The following is a 21,527-nucleotide window of genomic DNA, read 5'->3' as shown; positions in this document are numbered from 1 at the left end:
CAGGGGTGCCTGGGTGACTCAGGTGGTTAAGTGCCTGACTCCTGATTTCAGCTCAGGTCATGATCTCATGGTTCATGAGATTGAGCCCCACTTTGGACTCTGTGCTAACAGCACAGATCCCGCTTGAGATTCCTTCTCTCCCTCTCTCCCTTCCTCTCTGCCTCTCCCCTGCTCACCCCCTCTCTCTCTTTCACAAAATAAATAAAATAAACTTGAAAAAAAGATTACATAATTTGTTCTAGGTTATATAGCTATTACTGGATTCTGACTCTACAGGTAAAACAAAACAAAGCAAAACAAAAACAAAAACAAAACCTCCTTTCAATGTCAATGTCCCTACGAGTGTGATCTGGGATGGAGTTCAAATTAAATACAGAATCTTGGATGACAGGTTTGTCAGGGAAATATCTGGCTTTTAGTACCAGAATGGCATGGCATCTGAAAGTAGAATAAAAGAGCCTTCTTTAGCCTCTCTGGTCCATGCCTAGGGCAGACTAGACTGGCCTTTGAAAAGATAATTAAGAAACCTGTGGGCCATACAGAATGATACATTAAAAAGAATATTCACCACAGTCAGATGGGATTTATTCCTGGGATGCAAGGATTGCTCAATATTCAACCAATGTAATATACCACATTAACAAAATGAAAAATAAATCATAAGATAATCTCAATAGATGCAGAAAAAAACATTTGATAAGATTCAACATCCATTCATGATAAAAACTGTCAACAAAATGGGGTTAGAGGGAACATACTTTAACATAATAAAGGCCGTATATGAAAAACCCACAGCTGACATCATACTTAAAGGTGAAAAACAGCTGTCCTTCTAAGGTCAAGAACAAGACAGGATGTCCACTCTCGCCACATTTATTCAACATAATACTAGAAGTCCTAGCCACAGCAATCAGACTAGAAAAAGAAATACGAGGCATCCATATTGGTAAAGAAGAAGTTAAACTCATGATTAGGATAGAAAATCCTAAATATTCCACCAAAAAACTACTAGAAGAATAAATGAATTCAGTAAAGCCATAGGGTACAAAATTAATACTCAGAAATTAGCAACTTTTCTATATACTAATGACAAAGTCACAGAAAGAGAAAAAAACAACACCATTTACAAGTGCACCGAAAGAATAAAATACCTAGGAATAAACTTAACCAAAGAAGTGAAAAACTTGTACTCTGAAAACTATAAAACACTGATGAAAGAAGCTGAAGATGACACCATGAAATGGAAAAATATTCCATGTTCATGGATTAATATTGTCAAATGTCCACATGACCCAAAGCAAGCTACAGATTCAATACAATCCCTATCAAACTACTAATAGCATTTTTTGCAAAACTAGAACAAATAATACTGAAATTTTTATGGAACCACAGAAGATCCCAAGTAGCCAAAGCAATCCTGAGAAAGAAACAAAATTAGAAGTATCATAATTTTAGATTTCAAGATATACTGCAAAGCTATAATCAAAACAGTGTGGCTCTGGCGCAAAAACTGACACAGATCAGTGGAACAGAATAGAGAGCCCTACGATAAACCCATGTTTATATGATCGCTTAATCTATGACAAAGCAAGCAAGAATAAACAATGGAGAAAATGCAGTCTTATCAATAAATGGTGCTGGGAAAACTGAGCACTTACATGTACAAGAAGAAACTGGATTATTTCCTAATATCATACAAAAAATAAACTCAAAATGGATTAAAGACCTAAACATGAAACCTGAAACCATAAAATCCTACAAAAGAACACAGACAATAATTTCTCTGACATCAGACATAGGAACATTTTCCTAGATACGTTTCCTAAAGCAAGGGAAACAAAAGCAAAAATAAACTACTGAGACTATATTAAAATAAAAAGCTTCTGCACAGCAAAGGAAACAGTCAACAAAACAAAAAGACAACCTACTGAGTGGGAGAGATATTTTCAAATGATATATCCAATAAGGATTAATATAAAAAATATATAAAGAACTCATACATCTCAACACACGCATACAAAAAACCCATTTAAAAATGGGCAAAAAATATGAATGGACATTTTTCCCAAAGAAAACCTACAGGTGGCCAACAGACACATGAAACAATGCTCAACATCACTTATCATCAGGGAAATGAAAATCAAAACCACAAAGAGATATTACCTCATGTCTATTAGAAAGGCTAAAATCAAGAAGATAAGAAACAGTAAGTGTTAGTGAAGATGTGGATAAGAAGGAATCCTCATGCACTATTGTGGGAATGTAAATTCATATAGCCATTGTGAAAAATAGTATTTTCCTCAAAAAATTAAAAATAGAAATATCATATGATCCAATAATTTCACTATTGGGCATTTACTCAGGGAAAATACAACACTAACTTGAAAAGATATATGCACCCCTATGTTTATTACAGCATTATTTACAATAGCCAAGACATGAAGACAACCTAAGTACCCTTCAATATACGAATGGATAAAGAAAATGTGGCATATATGCATAATGGAATATTATAGAATTATAAAAAAGGATGAGTTTGTGTTGTTTGAGCCATGGAAGGAGCTAGAGGGCATTATGTTATGTAAATAAGCTAGTCAGAAAGAGAAATACCATATGATTCCACTCATACATGGAATCTTTAAAAAAACAAAAAATTTGGAAAGACCACAAATACATGGAGGTTAAAAAACATCCTACTAAAGAATGAATGCGTTAACCAGGAAATTAAAGAAGAAATTAAAAAAAAATACACTGAAGCAAATGAAAATGAAAACATGATAATCCAGAACTTTGAATGCAGCAAAGGCAGCCATAAGAGGGAAGTATATACCAATACATCAAAAGCAAGACAAGTCTCAATTGTACAACCCACCCTTACACCCAAAAAAGCTAGAAAAGGAATATTAAATAAAGGCTACAGCCAGCAGAAGATAAATAATAAAGATTAGAGTAAAACTAAATGATATAGAAACAACAACAACAAAGAAACAGTAGAACAGATCAATGGAACTAAGAGCTGGTTATTTGAAGGAATTAATAAAGCTGATGAACTACTAGCCAGACTTATCAAAAAGAACATAGAAAGGACACAAATAAATAAAACCATGAATGAAAGAGGAGAAATCACAACCAACACCAAAGAAATACAAACAATTATAAGAGAACATTATGAGCAATTGTATGCCAACAAATCGGGCAATCTGGAAGAAATAGATAAATTCCTAAAAACATACAAACTACCAAAACTGAAACAAGAAGAACTAGAAAATTTGCACATACACATAACCATCAAGGAAATTGAATCAGTAATAAAAAAATCTCCCAGCAAACAACAGTACAGGGTCATAGGACTTCTCAGGGTAATTCTATCAGACATTTATAGAAGAGTTAATACCCATTCTTCTGAAATTATCCCAAAAACTAGAAATTAAAGGAAAACTTTCAAACTCCTTCTATAAGGCCAGAATTACCTTAATTCCAAAACCAGACGAAGACCCCACTAAAAGAAGAATTATGTGCCAATACCCATGATGAACATGGATACAAAAATTCTCAAAAGATACTAGCAAATTGAATCCAACATTACATTAAAAGAATCATTCATCATAATCAAGTGTAATTTATTCCTGGGCTGCAGGAGTAGATCAATATTCACAAATCAATCAATGTGATACACCACATTAATAAAAGAAAAGAACCATATGATCCTCTCATTAGATTCAGAAAAAAAAATATTTGACAAAATACAGCATCAATTCTTAATAAAAACCCTCAACAAAGTAGGGATAGAGGGAACATACCTTTACATCATACAGGCCATAAACAAAAGACCCACAGCAAATATCCTCAATGGGGAAAAACTGAGAGCTTTTCTTCTATAGTCATGAACAAAACAGCTTGTCCACTCTCACAATTGTTATTTAACATAGTACTGAAAGTCTTAGCTTCAGCAATCAGAAAACAAAAAGAAATAAAAGACATTAGAATTGCAGGGAAGAAGCCAAACTTTCACTATTTGCAGATGACATGATATCCCATGTAGAAAACCTGAAAGACTCCACCCAGAAATTGTTAGAAGTGATATATTCAGTAAAGTCACAAGATATAATATCAATGTACAGAGATGTGTTGCATTTCTATACACCAATAATGAAGCAGCATAAGGAGAAATCAAGGAATCAATCCCATTTACAATTGCTTCAAAACCCATAAGATACCTAGGAATAAACCTAACCAAAGAGGTAAAAAATCTGTATGCTGAAAACTATTGAAAACTTATGAAAGAATTTGAAGGTAACACAAAGAAATGAAAAAAAAAAACATTCCATGCTCATGGATTCGAAGAACAAACATTGTTAAAATATCTACCCAAGCCATCTACGCATTTAATTCAATCCTCATCAAAATACCACAGCATTTTTCCCCGAGCTAGAACAAACAGTCCTGAAATTTGAATGGAACTATGAAAGATCCCAAATAGCCAAAGCAATCTTGAAAAAGAAAAGCAAAGGTAGAGGCATCCCAATTCTGGTCCTCAAGTTATATTACAAAACTGTAGTGATCCAGACAGTATGGTATTGGCACAAAAAACAGACATTGATCCAATAGATCAATGGGACAGAATAGAAAACCCAAAAATAGACCCACAACTATATGGACAACTAATCTTTGACAAAGCAGGAAAGAATATCCAATGGAAAATGATGGTCTCTTCAACAAATAATGCTGGAAAAATTGGACAGCAACATGCAGAAGAATGGAACTGGACCACCTTTTTGCACCATACACAAATATAAATTCAAAATGGATGAAAGACCCAAATTTGAGACAGAAAAGCATCAAAATCCTAGAAGCAACCAAAGGCAGCAACCTCTTTGACCTTGGCCATAGCAATTTGTTACTAGACACTTCTTTGGAGGCAAGAAAAACAAAAGCAAAAATCAACTACTGGGATTCTTCAAGATAAACACACACACACACACACACACACACACACACACACACACTTCTGCATAGTGAAGGAAACAATCAGCAAAACTAAAGACAGCCTACGGAATGGGAGAAGATATTTGCAATGAAGTGGGTGGAACTAGAGTGTATTATGCTAACCAAAATAAATCAGTCAGAGAAAGACAAATATCAAATGATTTCACCCATATGTGGAATTTAAGAAACAAAACAGATGAACACAGGGGAAGGGGAAAAAAGAGAGAGAAGCAAACCATAAGAAACTCTTAACCACAGAGAACAAACTGTGGTGGATGGAAGGGAAGTGGGCAGAGGATGGATAAGTGGGTGATGGGTATTAAGGAGGACACTTGTTGGGATGAGCACTGGCTGTTATATTTAGAATCACTAAATTCTAATCCTGAAACCAATATTACAGTCATGTTAACTAACTATAATTTAAATAAAAATTTGAAACAACAAAAATCAAAAATAAAAAAAAAAAACAAAAAGCAGAAGCAGAACAATAAGCACAGAGAACAAACTGATTGATGTCAGAGGGGAGGAGGATGGGGGTTCAGCAAAATGGGTGAAAAGAAGAAGGAGATATAGGCCTCCAGTTATGGAATGGAAAAGTTACAGGAATTAAAAGAAGAACGTAAAGAATAGAGTCAATGAAATTGTAATATCAATGTAATGGGACAAATGGTAGCTATATTTGTAGTGAACATAGCATAATGCATAAACTTGTCAAATCATGAAGTCATACACCCGAAACTAATGTAACACTGTGTGTCAACTATACTCAACTAAAAAAAAAAGAAAAGAAAACCCATAATCAGAAAAAAAAAAACATGTAAGTTTTATGTAAAAAAAAAAAAAAGCTATAAATTTTATGATCCAGCAATTACACTCCCAGGAACATATCAACATTAATGCATTCATATGTTCATCCAAGGACAAGTACATAAATTCTCAAGACTTTCACAACAGCCCCAAACTTGGAAACCTCTCAAATGCCCATCAACAAAAAGGGAATCAATATAAAGTATGTTATAGTCACATAATGGAATTCTACATAACAATAAGAATGGCTGATCTACACAACATTAGGCCCAGCAAAAGAAGCCAGACACAGATGAACACACACTGTAGAGTTCCACTAATGTAAAAGTTAAGAATAGGCAAATGTATGATCTCAGAAGTCAGGATTTATAAAAAGGTAGCAACCAGAAGGAGCATGAGGGGCTCTAGGAGCAAGGGAGGTTAAGCGGCTTTGAAATGATGTGGTTCTTGATCTGGATCCTGGTGACACAGGTGCGTTTGGGGTATGAAAATCCATTGAACTACGTACTTAAAAATAGTGCACTTTTCTGAATTGTGTTGAACTTCAATAAAGAGATAAATCTTTTTTAAAAATTTAAAAAATAAAAAAAGAAAGTTGTGTACAGTGAGAGTGGAGAAAGTGGGCCATAGAAGAAACTAGTATATTTACAAATAAAACACAGCTTTTATCCCACAGCTTCTGTTAGACCATATATTTGTAATTTTTCTTGCATAGCTACCACCCTCCTCTACTACTCTTTACTGACATCCATGGGGTAAAAGGCTTCCAAGTACACTGTGGGGTCTGACATAAACGAACATTTCTGGGCAACATTCCTGTTGAACCTACACTCAGAAACTTGCCAAGAAGCCCACACCTCATTGCTTTCCTTCCATGTTTGTTTCTTCATTAATAAAATACAGTGACTCTAAACACAGGAAAGTCCAATGGAAGAAAGTCAAGCACAGTCCACGCAAAATCTTCCTGCATTGTTTTCAGCCAATCAGCATCGGCTTCCAAATGTTCTTATTTTATTTGACAATGAAGAAATTATATTTTCATTGTCAAAAGTGGAGACTCTAGATTGGTTAACTATTAATTTTAGATGATAAATTATATTCTAATTGTGTACTTTACAGATTTGGCAGGGAAACATCTAACCTCGATACATAACTTCTCTTGAAAATGTCCAGTTTTCAAATAATGATTCACCATATTCACAGAAATAATTGTTAACTCTGATATTACATGTACTTTATCAAAAATAGGACCCATGACTATGGAAAATATTTATATATTTGATAACATTTCATCTGATTTATGTGTTCCATTGGTGAACACATAAGCATCAAGATGTCCACTAGCTGGCACACATAAACATCAGTAAGAGGAAAATATGATTTTGTAATTTGGGGGTTGATAAAATACAAATTACAATAGATTGCACAGGATTTTAATGGAGGGAGTGAGGAGGTGCATGGATATCTGCTATACCTATTCTCTCAAGAAGAAGGATTTCATAATGGTCTGGGATTACAAAATAATTTCATAGGAGAACTTTTGAGCTTTGGAAAGAAGGGTACTAGCATTATATTATTATGGCATGTCTACTTAGTTTTCCAAACTTATAGGAAAATCTATCATTATATTGTAACCTTTTCAATCAAAATGAGGATTTTATATGGCTTTATCTTCCTATTTACTTATTTATTTTTAAATACTTATTTACTTATTTGGAGAAAAAGAGAGAGAGAGAGAGAGAGTGAGGGAGGGGCAGAGAGAAAAGGGGATAGAATCCAAAGCACACTCCACGCTCAGTGCAGAGCCCATTGCAGGGCTCAATCTCATGACCATCAGATCGTGACCTGAGCCAAAATCAAGAGTCAGACACTTAACCAACTGATCCACCCAGGTGCTCCTACCTTTCAATATATTTAAAGTAAGGTATTTTATTATTGCCAGGGAAAGTACAATGTATTAAACAGTCAAAAAATCAGATAGAAATAAGTCAGTATCTCCTAAACAATTCTGAATCTAGTAAAATATATATGTTTATGCATAGGTATATTTTTCTCATGTGGAGATATACATACATAAATGCACACATATATGCACACATACATTCTATTATGTGGTAAAATATATACTCTTACATCACTATATATATTTCATATATGCATATCAGCACAATTTTTCTTTTATGTCTGGAATAGCCAAGAAATTGAATAAATTTATATTCTACTATGTAAATGCAAGTTTAAACTTACTATATATAAAAAGTGAAAAAAAGTAACCCAACTATAATCAGACATATTAATAGGAAGATGTTGGCAAATACATTATCAAGATGAATCAGAATTCAGTGACATCAGTTTATCTTCAAAGAGATAGCTTTTCAAAAACTAATCATATCTTTGTGGATAGAATTTCAAGGAAGGGCACTTATTTTGGGTGTCATAGAGGTCACAGAACTAGAGCCTTTACTAGAAACTGGTCGTTCAAAAGTCTGAAACACTTAGGGATTTTCTCTAGATTTTGGTAAGACAAGAATCTGCCGGCATAGAAGTCTTGTCCCGCTCAATGCCATAATGATTGCTATTTCTATCAGTCCACTTAGACCCTTCCAGAGGCAGTCACTTCCACATACAATTTACTCAATGCTTTATAAGTAAAATGACTAAATAATTTGTTGTTCAAGTCAGGACAGTGTTATGAGTGAAAGGGGACGCTATTAATAATTATGCCCAGATAACAGATATGCACCATGACTGTCCCAAATAAACAAAGACATATAGTCATCCTTTTTCAAGACTTCCTGTACATGGTTGAAAAATTTATTAGAAGTTGTTCATTTTGAGTTGAAATCTGCTTTTTTTTTTCAATTTTAAACCAGGGGCTAATAAATATAATGTGTTTTTATTCATTGATATGAAAGTTTCTCAGATAACGAAATCCAGCCTCTTACTCAATTCTCATTAAAGCGTCTCTAAAAGACAGACATCTAGGCTCTGTTTGAATATTTCCATAGACAAGAAACTCATTGCATTGCAAATCAATTCATTATATTTCTGGAAAGCTTCTTGGTCGAGAACTTAAAATTGTCTGCTTATAATTTCTTATCTTCTGAATCTATACAAATGCCTGAGCTTTTCCACATAATATCCCCTTTTAGTAAAAACATTGCACCCTCTCTTACCTTATTTCTCAATCAAAGCCCCCCCTTCTTTCCACTGTTGTTCATATATCATAGATCGAAGGCTAGTTACATATAGTTACATCTAATTTGGAACGTTCATTTTGATCAATTAAATAACTTATTCAGACACTTGAGATCTATGTTCTTTAATTCCAATAAGAATTTTTTATTGGAAATATAATTAAATTGTGCTGAAAGAATAGAATTTCCTAAATTACTAAGTTGTGAAAAATTCCTAAGTTTTCAAAATTTTTTTAACTGAGATGTTGTGCCAAAAATGTGCAGTTTATAATACAAAACAGTTTAAAAATTAAAATAATGTCACAATGGATCTCATTTAGTAATGACAATTCTGACAGAATAACTTTCAGTCATAAGAACACCATCACTGTAATTTCGTTTATCTTATTTTCAACAATGTACATTAGAAAAGTTTAGCTGTTAGATATATTTTATCGCTATTTCCGTGTTTAGAATATGCCTTAATTCAAATTGCTAATATCATGTATTATTTAAAATTTTACTTGCTCAGCCAAACTAACCAAAGATAAATGCTAATCTGAGATCTTCATAGTTTTGTCACTTTCAATCTATTTGTAAAATATAACAATCTCTGGCGGTGTCTGTGTGGCTTAAGCATCCAACTTCGGCTCAGGTCATGATCTCACAGTTAGTGAGTTCAAGTCCCACACTGGGCTCTCTGCTGTCAGCATAGAGTCCTCTTTGGCTCCTCTGTCCCCCTCTCACAGTCCCTCCCCCTCCTCCTCTCTCTAACATTCTCTCTCTCTCTTTCTCAAAAATTAACATTAAAAAAAGAATAATCTCTTAATTTTTGTTCATGTCTCTTGCAATTAAAACATCAATACTTCTATGGGACACCTGTGTGGCTCAGTCAGTTGAGTGTCCGAGTTTGGCTCAGGTCATGATCTCACGGTTCATGGGTTCGAGCCCTGTGTTGGGCTCTGGGCTGACAGCTCAGAGCCTGGATCCTGCTTCTGATTCTGTGTCTCTCTCTCTCTCTGCCCCTCCCCTGCTCGTACTGTCTCTCTCTGTCTCTCAAAAATAAATAAATGTAAAATTTTTTTTTAAACATCAATACTTGTAGGCAATTAATACAAAATTACTACTTACCTCATTGATTATGTGTTAATAAATCTATGTGTATGTGTGCAAACGGTCTAAAGTAGAGCTTTCACATCTGGGGGCTCATAGATGGTTGTCAATATGGTGGCCACCTGTCTTAAGGCACTGACAACCCCACATTAACTATAACTACTTCATATTAATGCTGCTTCTGGTGAAAACATGCAAGAGGCCTATTTGTTAAATAGGCATCTTACCTTTTCAGAAATTGTTTCTACTTTCCTTTGCAAAACTCTCACCCTGTCTAAATCACCTTTCCATTCTGGCCTATAACTATTGCCCCACATTCTTTTCTACCAACGATTAGCTGCAAAGCTCTCCTTAACTTATAACCTCATTGAATAAAGATAACTACTAAAAATAGTTTTTATTTTCTAGATAATTTGTGTTAACACGCTAAAGGAGAGCTACTCCCAAAAGACTGTAAGTTATTAGGATGCTAAGGTAATCTATCGTTAGTAGTTGTTTTTTTTTTTTTTTAATGTTTATTTATTTTGAGAGAGAGATAGAGAGTGAACAGGGGAGGGGCAAAGAGAGAAGGAGAGAGAGAATCTCAAGCAAGCTCCACACTGTCAACATGGAGCTTGATGCGGGGCTCAAACCCACAAACTGTGAGATCATGACCTGAGCTTAAAACAGAGTCAAAAACTTAACCTACTGAGCCATCTAGGCACCCAATGTCATTAGTATTTAATGTCTGGTAGGCTAGCATGTGGCTAGTTCCTTTTTGTATTGTTTTATTTTTGCCAAGAATTATTTTAAAGAGCCTCAACTTAGCACACTGAATTTAATCCACATTCTATCATTATTGTATCTAGAAAAGACTGTGTTTCCTAATTCTCTAAAAGTTATCTTTGACTCTGCTCACTCTCCTAAGAGTATATGTAAATAAGTAACTGTTATTTAAAACAGCTAAAGATGATGATAACATAGAAATCCAGGTAAAGATAATCCACCAGAACACCTAATGCAGGGGACTTAGCCTGAGAGCATTTAAAACAAGAAATCTGCAATTTGAGAAAAAAAAAAAGAAAAGAAATCTGCAATTTGTAACCATCTGACTGCCAATAACTTTATGTCAATGACTGCTGCTGAGTGTCAGAATGACCTGTTCAACTGAGGTAAGACTTAGAATCGACATTTAATGTAATTGATTATACAAGTATTAAGCTGTTCAATTTTAGTTATGCTAAAATTATATAGTAAAATTGGGGCACTCTGAAGATCACAAGATGAAAGTAGGTATGGGAAAACCTCTGTATGCACCTGAATCATGTTTGATCCATATTTAATGCTCTTACATCAATAAAAACTCTTGGCCAACTTCTGAGAGTAAAAATCCATCCATCTTACACAAGTGTTCTTGATCGTTTACACCAATTTGAAAAACATTGTAATGTCCTATTCTGACTAGTTGAACAAGCTTTAAGGAAATGAAAATTAATCATGAGCAACCAATCTAAATGAGGTAGAATTTACTTACTGGAAACTTCAGAATATTGCAGAAGTTGCACACACACACACACACACACACACACGCACGCACACACACTGATTAGACTAGGGCTATACATTTTTCATTTAAAGATGAACCAAAAACTAAATGTATGAATAATTTTGATATCTAAATCCTAGGAGGTAGTGATAATTATGTGAATAAATCTATATTAGAGCTTAAGTAATATTTATTCACTCTAGAAATACTTGAAACTACTCAGATTTGGTAATGATAAAATTATTTCAGGGACTAATTATCTGAGTTGTTGATTGGTTAATCAAAGACTCTGAGGGTACAATGATCCACCCTTACTGTTCAAATTCAATATTTTTGTAGCATTCAATAAACATTATTTATATCATCTGTTTATTAACTTTATGGACCATGAATACAATTCAAGATATTTGGAAATAATTACTGTAATGGGAACTGATATAATCATTTAATAGATTTATTTAAAATTTTAACTGTTATAACTGATTAACTAGCTATAGCTGATGTAACTATTGAAGCTAATACTTTTATTTATGTTCCATGGATAAAGATGATAATACTTTGCATAAGGAGAATTATCGGATTCTAGCATTCTACTTCCATTTATTGCCCAGAGAGATCACAGACTACTTAAAAAAAAATCCTGCACATTTTACTAACTTCAAACTTAAATCGCTCAACAAATATTAGTGGGGTACCTAAAATTTGCCAGTCTGTTTTAACACAAAATAATCTCTAAAGCCATAAAGGTTAAGCCAGCCAGATTTCACTTCAACAATTAAATTCTTTTTTAAGATATATTTTTATATACAAAAAAATTACAACATGTGCAGTCTGGGAGAAAATACTTGCAGTGTATATAACATACAAAATATTGGTTACAAAAATACATAAAGATCTATGAATATATAAAAGGGAAAAGATATCCAATAGTAAAATGAACAAAAGTTATGAATAAAAAGAAGAAATCCAGGTAATAATAAAAAAGATGTTCATACCTAGTAGCAATATGAGAAAAGAAACTAGATATGTATTAATTCTATATGCAAATATAAATAAATATACACATATATATGTGCACACACATATCTATGCAAAAATAAAAAGTATTAAAAATCTAGAGTGGTGATATCATATTATAAGTGCTCAAGAACTGTTGGTGGAATAATGGTTACAATCATTTTGGATGGAAGTTTTGAAAGTTTCTACCAAAATACAAATGTACATATTCTTTGATTCACTAAATCTACTTGTATGAATATATCTGGCTAATGATAACAAATATCTAGCACTAATTGAGTGTTTAATGTTGCCAAGCATTGTCCAAAATGCCTTATATATCTAGTTGTCATTTAAGTCTCAAAAATCTTTATGTGGAAGGCCCAATTATTATAAGTCTCATTTACAGTAAGGAAACTAAGTGCAGATAAGTTAAGTAAATACAGAGAGGGGTTATGTGGAGCCAGGACCTGAAATAATCCAGGTAGTCTGCTACCAACTCTTTTTTAGGTTGCTATGTTGTTTAAACAAATCCTACCAGGTTCAAAAGATACTGCTTCAAGAACGCTTCTGTAACTTATAATAACACACAACCACAAGCCGACAAATGTTTGTCACTATGGGTATGATTAAATAAGTTTTGATATATCCATGCAGTACAGTATTATTTAGTTCCAAGGTAGAATGATATAATCTTATGTGAATTCTGTGTAAAACATTATAGGACAAACTAGTTAAAAGAAAGGAAATTAAAACAGTATCTATTATATGATCTTATTTACTTAATATATGTATATATGTCTATATATGTATACAAATGCATGGGAAAAGGATTTGAAGGATAGGCATCAAATGCTTCACAGAGGGTTATTTTGGAGTAGGGGGAAACAGCAGTGGTGACTGAAACATATATTTTGCCTCTGACAAATATAATAAGAAAAAATTGAGTTCAATGAACTCTAAAAACAAAACCAACCAACCAATCAACTAACCAAACAACAAATATTGTCTCTTTATTCACACAGTTTAGTGGAGGGAAGAAATACTTTAAAAATGCATAAATACTACAACAGGGGAGGCCATTGGAGTTCCCGGAAAAACGCTAATAAACATTACACATGAATCATGAATGTCGGTGGATGATGATGGCACTTTATGCAGAGGTAAACTCACTCATTAACTCATCAAATACTATTAACTCATCAAATACTATGTTAGACATATGCAAAACTCTAAAAGCTGGAGGAAACATGTTGAGACTTTAGTTCCACATGGTTGGTGTGTGGAAAGCTAGGGTTGAAAATAGAGGACGAAAGGCTGGGTGAGCATCAGATCTGGCCACATTCCAGATTTTTGACTTTCTGTTAAGTCATTAAAAGTTTGGTAGGTAAGTGAGAGATCAAATGAAATTTAGTTTCAGGAGCGTCCTCGAACAACATGGTAAAAGTGGGTGAAAAGTGGGCAAAGCTTTGAGGCAGGAGGACCCATCAGGATGGTCAGGAGTTTCTCTGGATTTGAGATGAGTGGAAGAACAAGAATAACTGAACGGATTTGAGAAAACTTAGCAGGTAGAAGGGAAAAGACTTAGAGATTCATTTGATTTTGATGCTTATGAGTGAGAGTAGAAATCAAGGAGAATGTTGGTCGTTCACATAAGTATCCCTTTTAAATCTTGACAGTGTATTCCCCATGTACTAAGCACTTAATTTCATTTTTCATTTAAACTAATTAATTGTGATGATATAGGCAGTTCACTTTTTTTTTTTAATAATTTTTTTTCAACGTTTATTTATTTTTGGGACAGAGAGAGACAGAGCATGAACGGGGGAAGGGCAGAGAGAGAGGGAGACACAGAATCAGAAACAGGCTCCAGGCTCTGAGCCATCAGCCCAGAGCCCGATGCGGGGCTCGAACTCACAGACCGCGAGATCGTGACCTGGCTGAAGTCGGACGCTTAACCGACTGCGCCACCCAGGCGCCCCTGCCGTTCACTTTTTAAAGGCAAAAACAACATCTTTTCTGTGTTTGTACCCTCCCTACCTGGCACGGTGCAGATCAGGAATTTAATAAATACCTACCCAATGAAGACAGAAGCATGAAAATATCATTATTATAAAAGAAACACAAATGAATACCCATAAAATACCAACAATAAAAATTGACCTAGTGTCTTTAATTAATTGTAGCAAGGAAAAACAGCTGTCCACCCACAATACCAACAGTATTGAGTATAGCCATCATTCCTTTCTTCCACATTTAGCATTTCACAGTATCAACCAGATACATGAATTACGTGCTATTACAATCAAGCATATTAAAATGATTTAGAATTTCCTTGTCCTGATATCTTATGCACTTGGTGAGAACATGGTTGGTGCTGCTGAAGAAGTGTTTATTAATAAAAATACAAAATTCACAGGTGCAAATGTACTTTATGTTGAGAACTGCTGCACTCTTTAGAGATGAATTCATGTTAACCCAACCAAAAACTGATATCCCTGGACTATTATTTAAAAAAATGTGCATGCTGCATATTTTGTGGAGAACATCAAAACCTGTGCTCATGAAATCGGCCTGGAACCACATTTTTATGACTCATAAAAGAAATTAGGACCTACATTCAAAGGGCTGGTTATTAAATATTGTATCTTCAAAAAAACAGCATGCTGAAAAACATTGGTATTTCATAGATAAAAATTTCAAGAGATAGAAAGGAACATACATCTTAAACTTTCATAATGATGCAAAGATGCTTCTAACAAACGCTGCCTCTGATGAACTGACTTTTCTAAAGTATTTTTAAAAGGTTAACAGATAGAGTTAACCTTCAAAATAAGTTCAAGGATGTGTTGCTAAATGTGAGGTTTCTGTTTATCTGGAATACAGATCAAAATGCTACAGAATTGCCAAAGGAAAATAAGCTGTTTTCCCAGTCACATATAAATACCTTTAAAGGTATGTTTGGGGGATCTTTAAAGTCTATTTTCAATTTGTGTCTGCTCAAAACAAGAGCACAAGTGGTTCATTAAGAAAAGGAAGAACAGGGGCACGTGGGTGGCTCAGTCAGTTGAGCCACCGACTTCGGCTCAGGTCATGATCTCACCATCTGTGAGTTCGAGCCCCACATTGGGCTCTGTGCTGACAGCTCAGCGCCTAGAGTCTGCTTTCAATTCTGTGTCTCCCCCTCTCTCTTCCCCTCTCCCACTAGTGCTCTGTCTCTCTGTCTCTGAAAGGTTAATAAACCTTAAAAAAAAAAAACTAAAAAAAAAGAAAAGGAAGAACAACTGGAGGTTATATAAGGACAGCTTCTTCTAATCACCATGTCCTTTGATACACAGTTAGAAATCTATCTCCCCCCAAAAGAAAATCAATATTTATAGAGCATCCAGCATTTCAAATACATGGTTAGTGTTATGACTACACTGTATTTTAAAGTTCTTAAGCTTTTTACCTGTGACTGATAGGAAAAAAATGTGGGCATTTATAATGGGTTGCTCTGTGAAGAGTGGTTTCTGCTGACATCACTTCATTTCAAAGGATTTGCTAGGACAATCACATTGCCTCCAGCTGTAACAGCCCAATTACTAGCAAAAACTGCCTCAGACTTTAAGAGCCTACAGGGCTTTAAAAATCAATGATGCTTTAGTATTTGCATCCTCAAAAAGGCAGCCAGAAAGCAAACTAAACAAGTGTTGAAAATGTATTCTTCAACACTATTTCAAAGTATTTCTATTCTTCATTCATATACCCATTTGGGAGACATAATTAGATACAGCCAGCTCTATCAATATTGCCAGTGGCTAATGGGCATAGGCTGAGACAATTAGGATGTACAGTAAATATTTTGCAAAAAAGTCAGATAAAGTAATTCACATACATAGTTATCTATACATCCCATTTTAACTTTAAATTAATGGGGGTCATGAGAAAAATAAAAATCAACATGTGTAAAAGTAGTCATATTTTAAGCTTATGGGCTCTTATACTATGCTGCTCTATTGCAGAATGTTATTGTTTGCCTAAATCGTGCCTGTTAGACTTTTATATTAGTCCTGGAAGGTAGGATTATATTACTGTGTGTGTCTATAGTTATGGTGTAATCATAATTCCCTAAGAACACGAGTAAACCAATGGAACCTTCTTTTCGGAGAGGAAACTCAGATATATGAAGAGTACCTTTAAGTACCTATAAGTACCTATAAGACATCACAGATATATGAAGAGTACCTTTCATTTCCCTCTTATCAGTGGGTCCTAAATCAGGGGTTAGATCAGGGAAGTGGGTCTTTACTCAGGGGTTAGGTCAGGGAAGGAGGACAAAAGCTTCCAATGTGCTGCAGTTCTTGTGAGGAGTTTGGCACAGATCAGACATCCATGGAGAATTCAGTAGAAAAGAAGAAACAAAAGTGGCTTCCCTTTAAAGTGCATTGGTCATTCCCTTTAGTCATTCATTGGTTCTTCTAATTATTCAACACACAGTTTTTCTAGGACTGTAAAATGACAGGAAAGTTGCTAAACACTGTAACTACTCTGAACTATGGATAAAGAGACAAGTAATAGACAAAGAACAATATGGTACACGGTAATAATGGATTGGCTGTGGTATTAAAACTATAGGGAATACACTTTTGAGAGAGAAAGAATACCCAGTCTTTTCAAGACAGAGCTGAAGCATGAAACCAACCAATAAAACAGGCAGTATTTTATAGAGTATATTGGAAGGAAACAAAGTTGTCAGAATTCAATTCATAAAGGTTCAGCACTTAAAGATCACCCTTTGAACAGCTGTGTAAGAGGAGAACAAGATTTTTTTTAATAGAAGCCTTGGGTGTAAAAAATGGGAGTCTCTTCACAAAACATCTTGGGCAAATTAACAGATACATAAAGGTCCTTCTAGAAAGCATTATAACATTTTCCTTAGCCCGCTTATTAAGGAAGTTTTGGAGAATTAGACAGAATTCAATATAAGCTTTTTAGAGTTTTTCATAAATACATGCGTGTGTTTGTGTGCGTGTATGTATATCAGAGTAAAGGATGTAAGTCTATGTGTAGGTGTGCACGCATGGATCTCTCTGCTATCCCCATACACCACCTTCTCTCTTTACAAACTTTCCTTTTACCCAAGGAGATGAAAAACAGAATCCCAACAATTCTGGATGATAGCAAAGAAATCCATGATGTTGATTTTAAGAGTATCAGAGACGATCAGTAATGACTAAAATAGTCATTCACTCAAAAAAGGCTCACCACCATACAAGTGACAGAGTCTTGATTTCCCCAATAAAACACATTTTATCTATTTTTGGATGATCTGAAAGCTGTCTAGGGCTAGAACTGTTTTTGACATCCAACTCTAGTTTCCAGCTTACTTCCTTTCCTTTTTCACTGACAAGCAATTTATTGTTTTGTGTTTTTGGTTCTCCCTTCTTGCCCATACTACAGCAGGCAGGTTCCATGTTTGGCCACGCTGACAGTCTCAGAGACATACAAAAACGCAAACGTCCTGAAGAAGTTCCTAGATATTTTCAGCATATTCCCCAAATGTCCTTTTCCTGCTTTCCAAAATACCTTTTTGGATTTAAATAAGCCCATTTCATAAGAACAATAAGCTTCCAAATGATAGCTACAGTTTCCAGAATATACAAACAGTCCCTGTTGAGTAATATAAAGTCAATAGTTCAAGAAAGCAAGTGTTCCTTTTTACCCATTAAACTCTAAGGCTTTCATTTCATTACAGTTTGAGAAATGGTTCTACTATTTATCTGCCTTTTTCACTCAATGGGAAATTATACAAAATCTAACACATTGCTTTTTACAAATAATATTCATCATGGGTGACTACAATACACATGGTTGCAATTATTCTCAAATACTTCTATTCCTGAATATAAGTTGTATATAATCACACATGGCACATTTCTTTCTTCCACTACTCCTTTCTTCGTATTTGAGCTTATATATTTCTACAAGTAATGATTTGAGTTCAGAAGGCATTATCAAAAGAAAATGAAAAGGTTATATAAATGTCACTGCCTTGCTACGAATTTTACATGTTCTTGCCAAATGCGACTCTGAATATCTGGACTGGCTTTCTACTGTAAAGAGAAATACATCTATGCGTGAAATAGTGTTCCTGACAATAGCTTCTCGACATGGAAGAGGCTTGAAAATGTGCAAGAAAAATCCTTCACCTAATCACACATTTACACATGCATTGCTCTCATTTTTCTTTTCTATAGTAATACTGGATCTTAATAAGGAAGTTCATACTGCTCATTGTCCCTTTATCTGTAGAAGAAGAATTTTCACAGCCGCATATATACTTTCAGAAATCAGAGCCTGTCAGAACCTAAACTGGTGTTTCCAAACCGTTCAATAGATTATAATGTAGGAGAGAAGATGTAAGCATGAATTTTTGGTATTCTTGTGGGTTACATAATGATGACATTGATGACCACAAGGCCTATGCATAAACTATCAAAATAGAATTTTAAAAAATTATTTTATCAATACAGTTGAATTCCCATTGTATTAATTTATGTTTCTCTCTCTTTGTCTAAACTTTGAGATCTTGAAGGCCCCTATGTCTTCTCCTTGTTTGTATTTTCTCATAATGTCTCATGTTACTTCCTTAGAAAACAACGCAATGTCTCAGAGGTTGTTTTTTTAAATAAGTAATACAGCTATTAGGAAAATTCTAGAAAATTATAAAAATAAAATCATTCATAATCACTCCACTCAGGTATGGGATTTTTTTTTCACACTTTATATTTTTCTTCTTTTTTAATGGCTAGTAACATTCTTTAAAACAATTTTTAAATTCTTTATTAAAATATATTTTCCCTTTAAATTCATTTCAAATAAATTTAACAGTAAATGCTATGTTTTATTTTAAAAATTTAAAAAGATATAAGGAAAAGAATAAATTATTCACAATCCTATTAGCTTACATTTACACATGCACTGCTTACATCCAGTGATAGCTTACATTTACTTCTATCTCCATATCTACTTTTTGTAACTAAAGTAGGATAATATATTAGTATCCTATATTATGCTTTTCTACATATCTATTAATGAGTAATTTACTACATCATTTAATATTCTTTAAAAAGATAAAGTTTTATATCTGTGTAACTTACCATCCTATATCTTTAGGAAATCATTTAGGCAGGAGGGAACATCTCTGTTTAAATGTTAACAAAATTTCTTGCCAACTTATCCAACTTTATTTGGGAAATAAGGAAACAAAGTCTTACTTCTTTAAAAATTTTTTTTTCTTAAATTGAGCTGATACATATTAATTAAATGTAGATCTCTCTGCTTACTCCACTTTTCTGGCATAATACTTGTGCCAAGAAAGAAACAAAGAAAAAGGAATATTTAGCCATTTGAGATAAGTATAGTCCTTCTCATTTGAGATGAAAAATGACTTCATAGTACTACCTTCTCAAATACGATTTTCTGTAATATTATGGTGATAAAATACATTTTAGTTAAACTGGTGGAATAGTAGCAATAATGAAACACATATTTAGTATGTTTAATATTTTATTTTTCCTAGCAGATGAAGAAAGATATTAGAATTGTTTACCTGGGGATATGATATAGAAGAAATCTTTAAATTCATCCATCCAAACTTCTGCTAGTCTCCTGTTGTTTTTGTTGATGACATGACCAGTGCCACCAGGGAAAGTGTAAGGAGTTGCCTTCCGAAAAACATGACCAACATGGGAGCAAGTCACAATCTCCAAAGAGCCTCCACATTGCCAAATCTGTGGAAAAAAAGCAATCCTATCTCAATCATTGTAAATAATGCAGTAATAATGTCTGACAAGGAACTGAGGCTAACTAAGGCCAGATCTTTAGATCTTATATGGCTCAAGCAAACCTCAGATGGACACAAAATTTAGAACTGGTATACTTAGCTTGGCAAAGGATTCTAATTTAGAAGAGCTTGATATTTGTAAATATTGTAGTGTTGGACTTGTAAGTTTCAATTATTTTTTCATTGCCTTTGTTAAACTACCAAATTTTCAGTTTCTAGTAGTTAACCTAATCGCTACTTAATAGTATTTAGTATCTAAACTCTGCTATGAATTAATGAATTTATTATACATGTTAGATGCCATGGTAAATATCTAAATTTGTTTAAAGCAAAATCAATTATACTCCACTCATTTTACTCCAGTCATTTTAAATGACTGTCAATTTCAGCTATCATATATTGTCAGTATCTTACACCTTTGGATATATTATTCTTATTAAAATGTGCTAGGACTCCTTTATATCCAATCACCATCTACGCATCCTTCAAAATCTATCTCCAAGATCACTTCTTCTAGAAGGTTCTGTAGGGAGGTTTTGTAGTTGTGACTTTGGTACTTTAAACATCCTTTCATGAAGAGCTGATTACACTGTCTTGTAAGCAATTGTTTACTTCACTATCTCTTGTTTAAAACTGTAAATTCTTAGAAAACATTTGCCTATATTTCTTGGTGTCCTAGATTTACCGTGCAGTTGAGGCTAATTATTAAGTATCCCTAACACATTTATTTCTATAAAATTATATTATTTAGCTACAGGTTATACTAATAGCATATGTGTGTATGCATGCTATCTATAAAATATACTAATATATACACACATATACATGCACAAACATATATATATATATATATACACACACAAACATAGGACACACACTCATATGTGTATGTTTATTACATACATATAATATATTGCATATGTGCTACAGGTTGTTTATCCCAATAAACAAGTCATACTTATCATTATATATTGGAAGCATTGTTCTTTTTTTTAACGTTCATTTATTTTTGAGAGAGAAAGGGAGAGGGAATGAGTGGAGGAGGGGCAGAGAGAGAGGGAGAGAGAGAATCCCAAGTAGACTCTGCATTGCCAGT

General features: G+C 33.9%; 1 protein-coding gene and 1 long non-coding RNA gene across 7 annotated transcripts in view; one reads left to right on the top strand and one right to left on the bottom strand.

Annotated features, from left to right (window-relative positions):
* GALNT13 (polypeptide N-acetylgalactosaminyltransferase 13) overlaps positions 1 to 21,527 on the bottom strand; it is a 581,924-nt gene that overhangs the window by 152,767 nt on the left and 407,630 nt on the right. For all 6 annotated transcript variants that reach the window (XM_045033831.1, XM_023259332.2, XM_011285258.4 and 3 more), the window contains one exon: positions 20,198 to 20,378. In XM_045033831.1, the coding sequence (XP_044889766.1) occupies positions 20,198 to 20,378 (181 nt within the window). The remainder of the gene's footprint in view (positions 1 to 20,197; positions 20,379 to 21,527) is intronic.
* On the top strand, positions 12,594 to 20,246 carry LOC109502698. The gene is made up of 2 exons (XR_002161464.3): positions 12,594 to 13,766; positions 20,171 to 20,246. It is a non-coding gene; the product is annotated as an uncharacterized LOC109502698 (long non-coding RNA).

This window comes from Felis catus, chromosome C1 (genome assembly GCF_018350175.1).
Source record: "Felis catus isolate Fca126 chromosome C1, F.catus_Fca126_mat1.0, whole genome shotgun sequence".
Taxonomy (NCBI): Eukaryota; Metazoa; Chordata; class Mammalia; order Carnivora; family Felidae; genus Felis; species Felis catus.
Note: the sequence above shows the minus strand (reverse complement) of the source record. Positions and strands in the feature narration are given on the sequence as shown.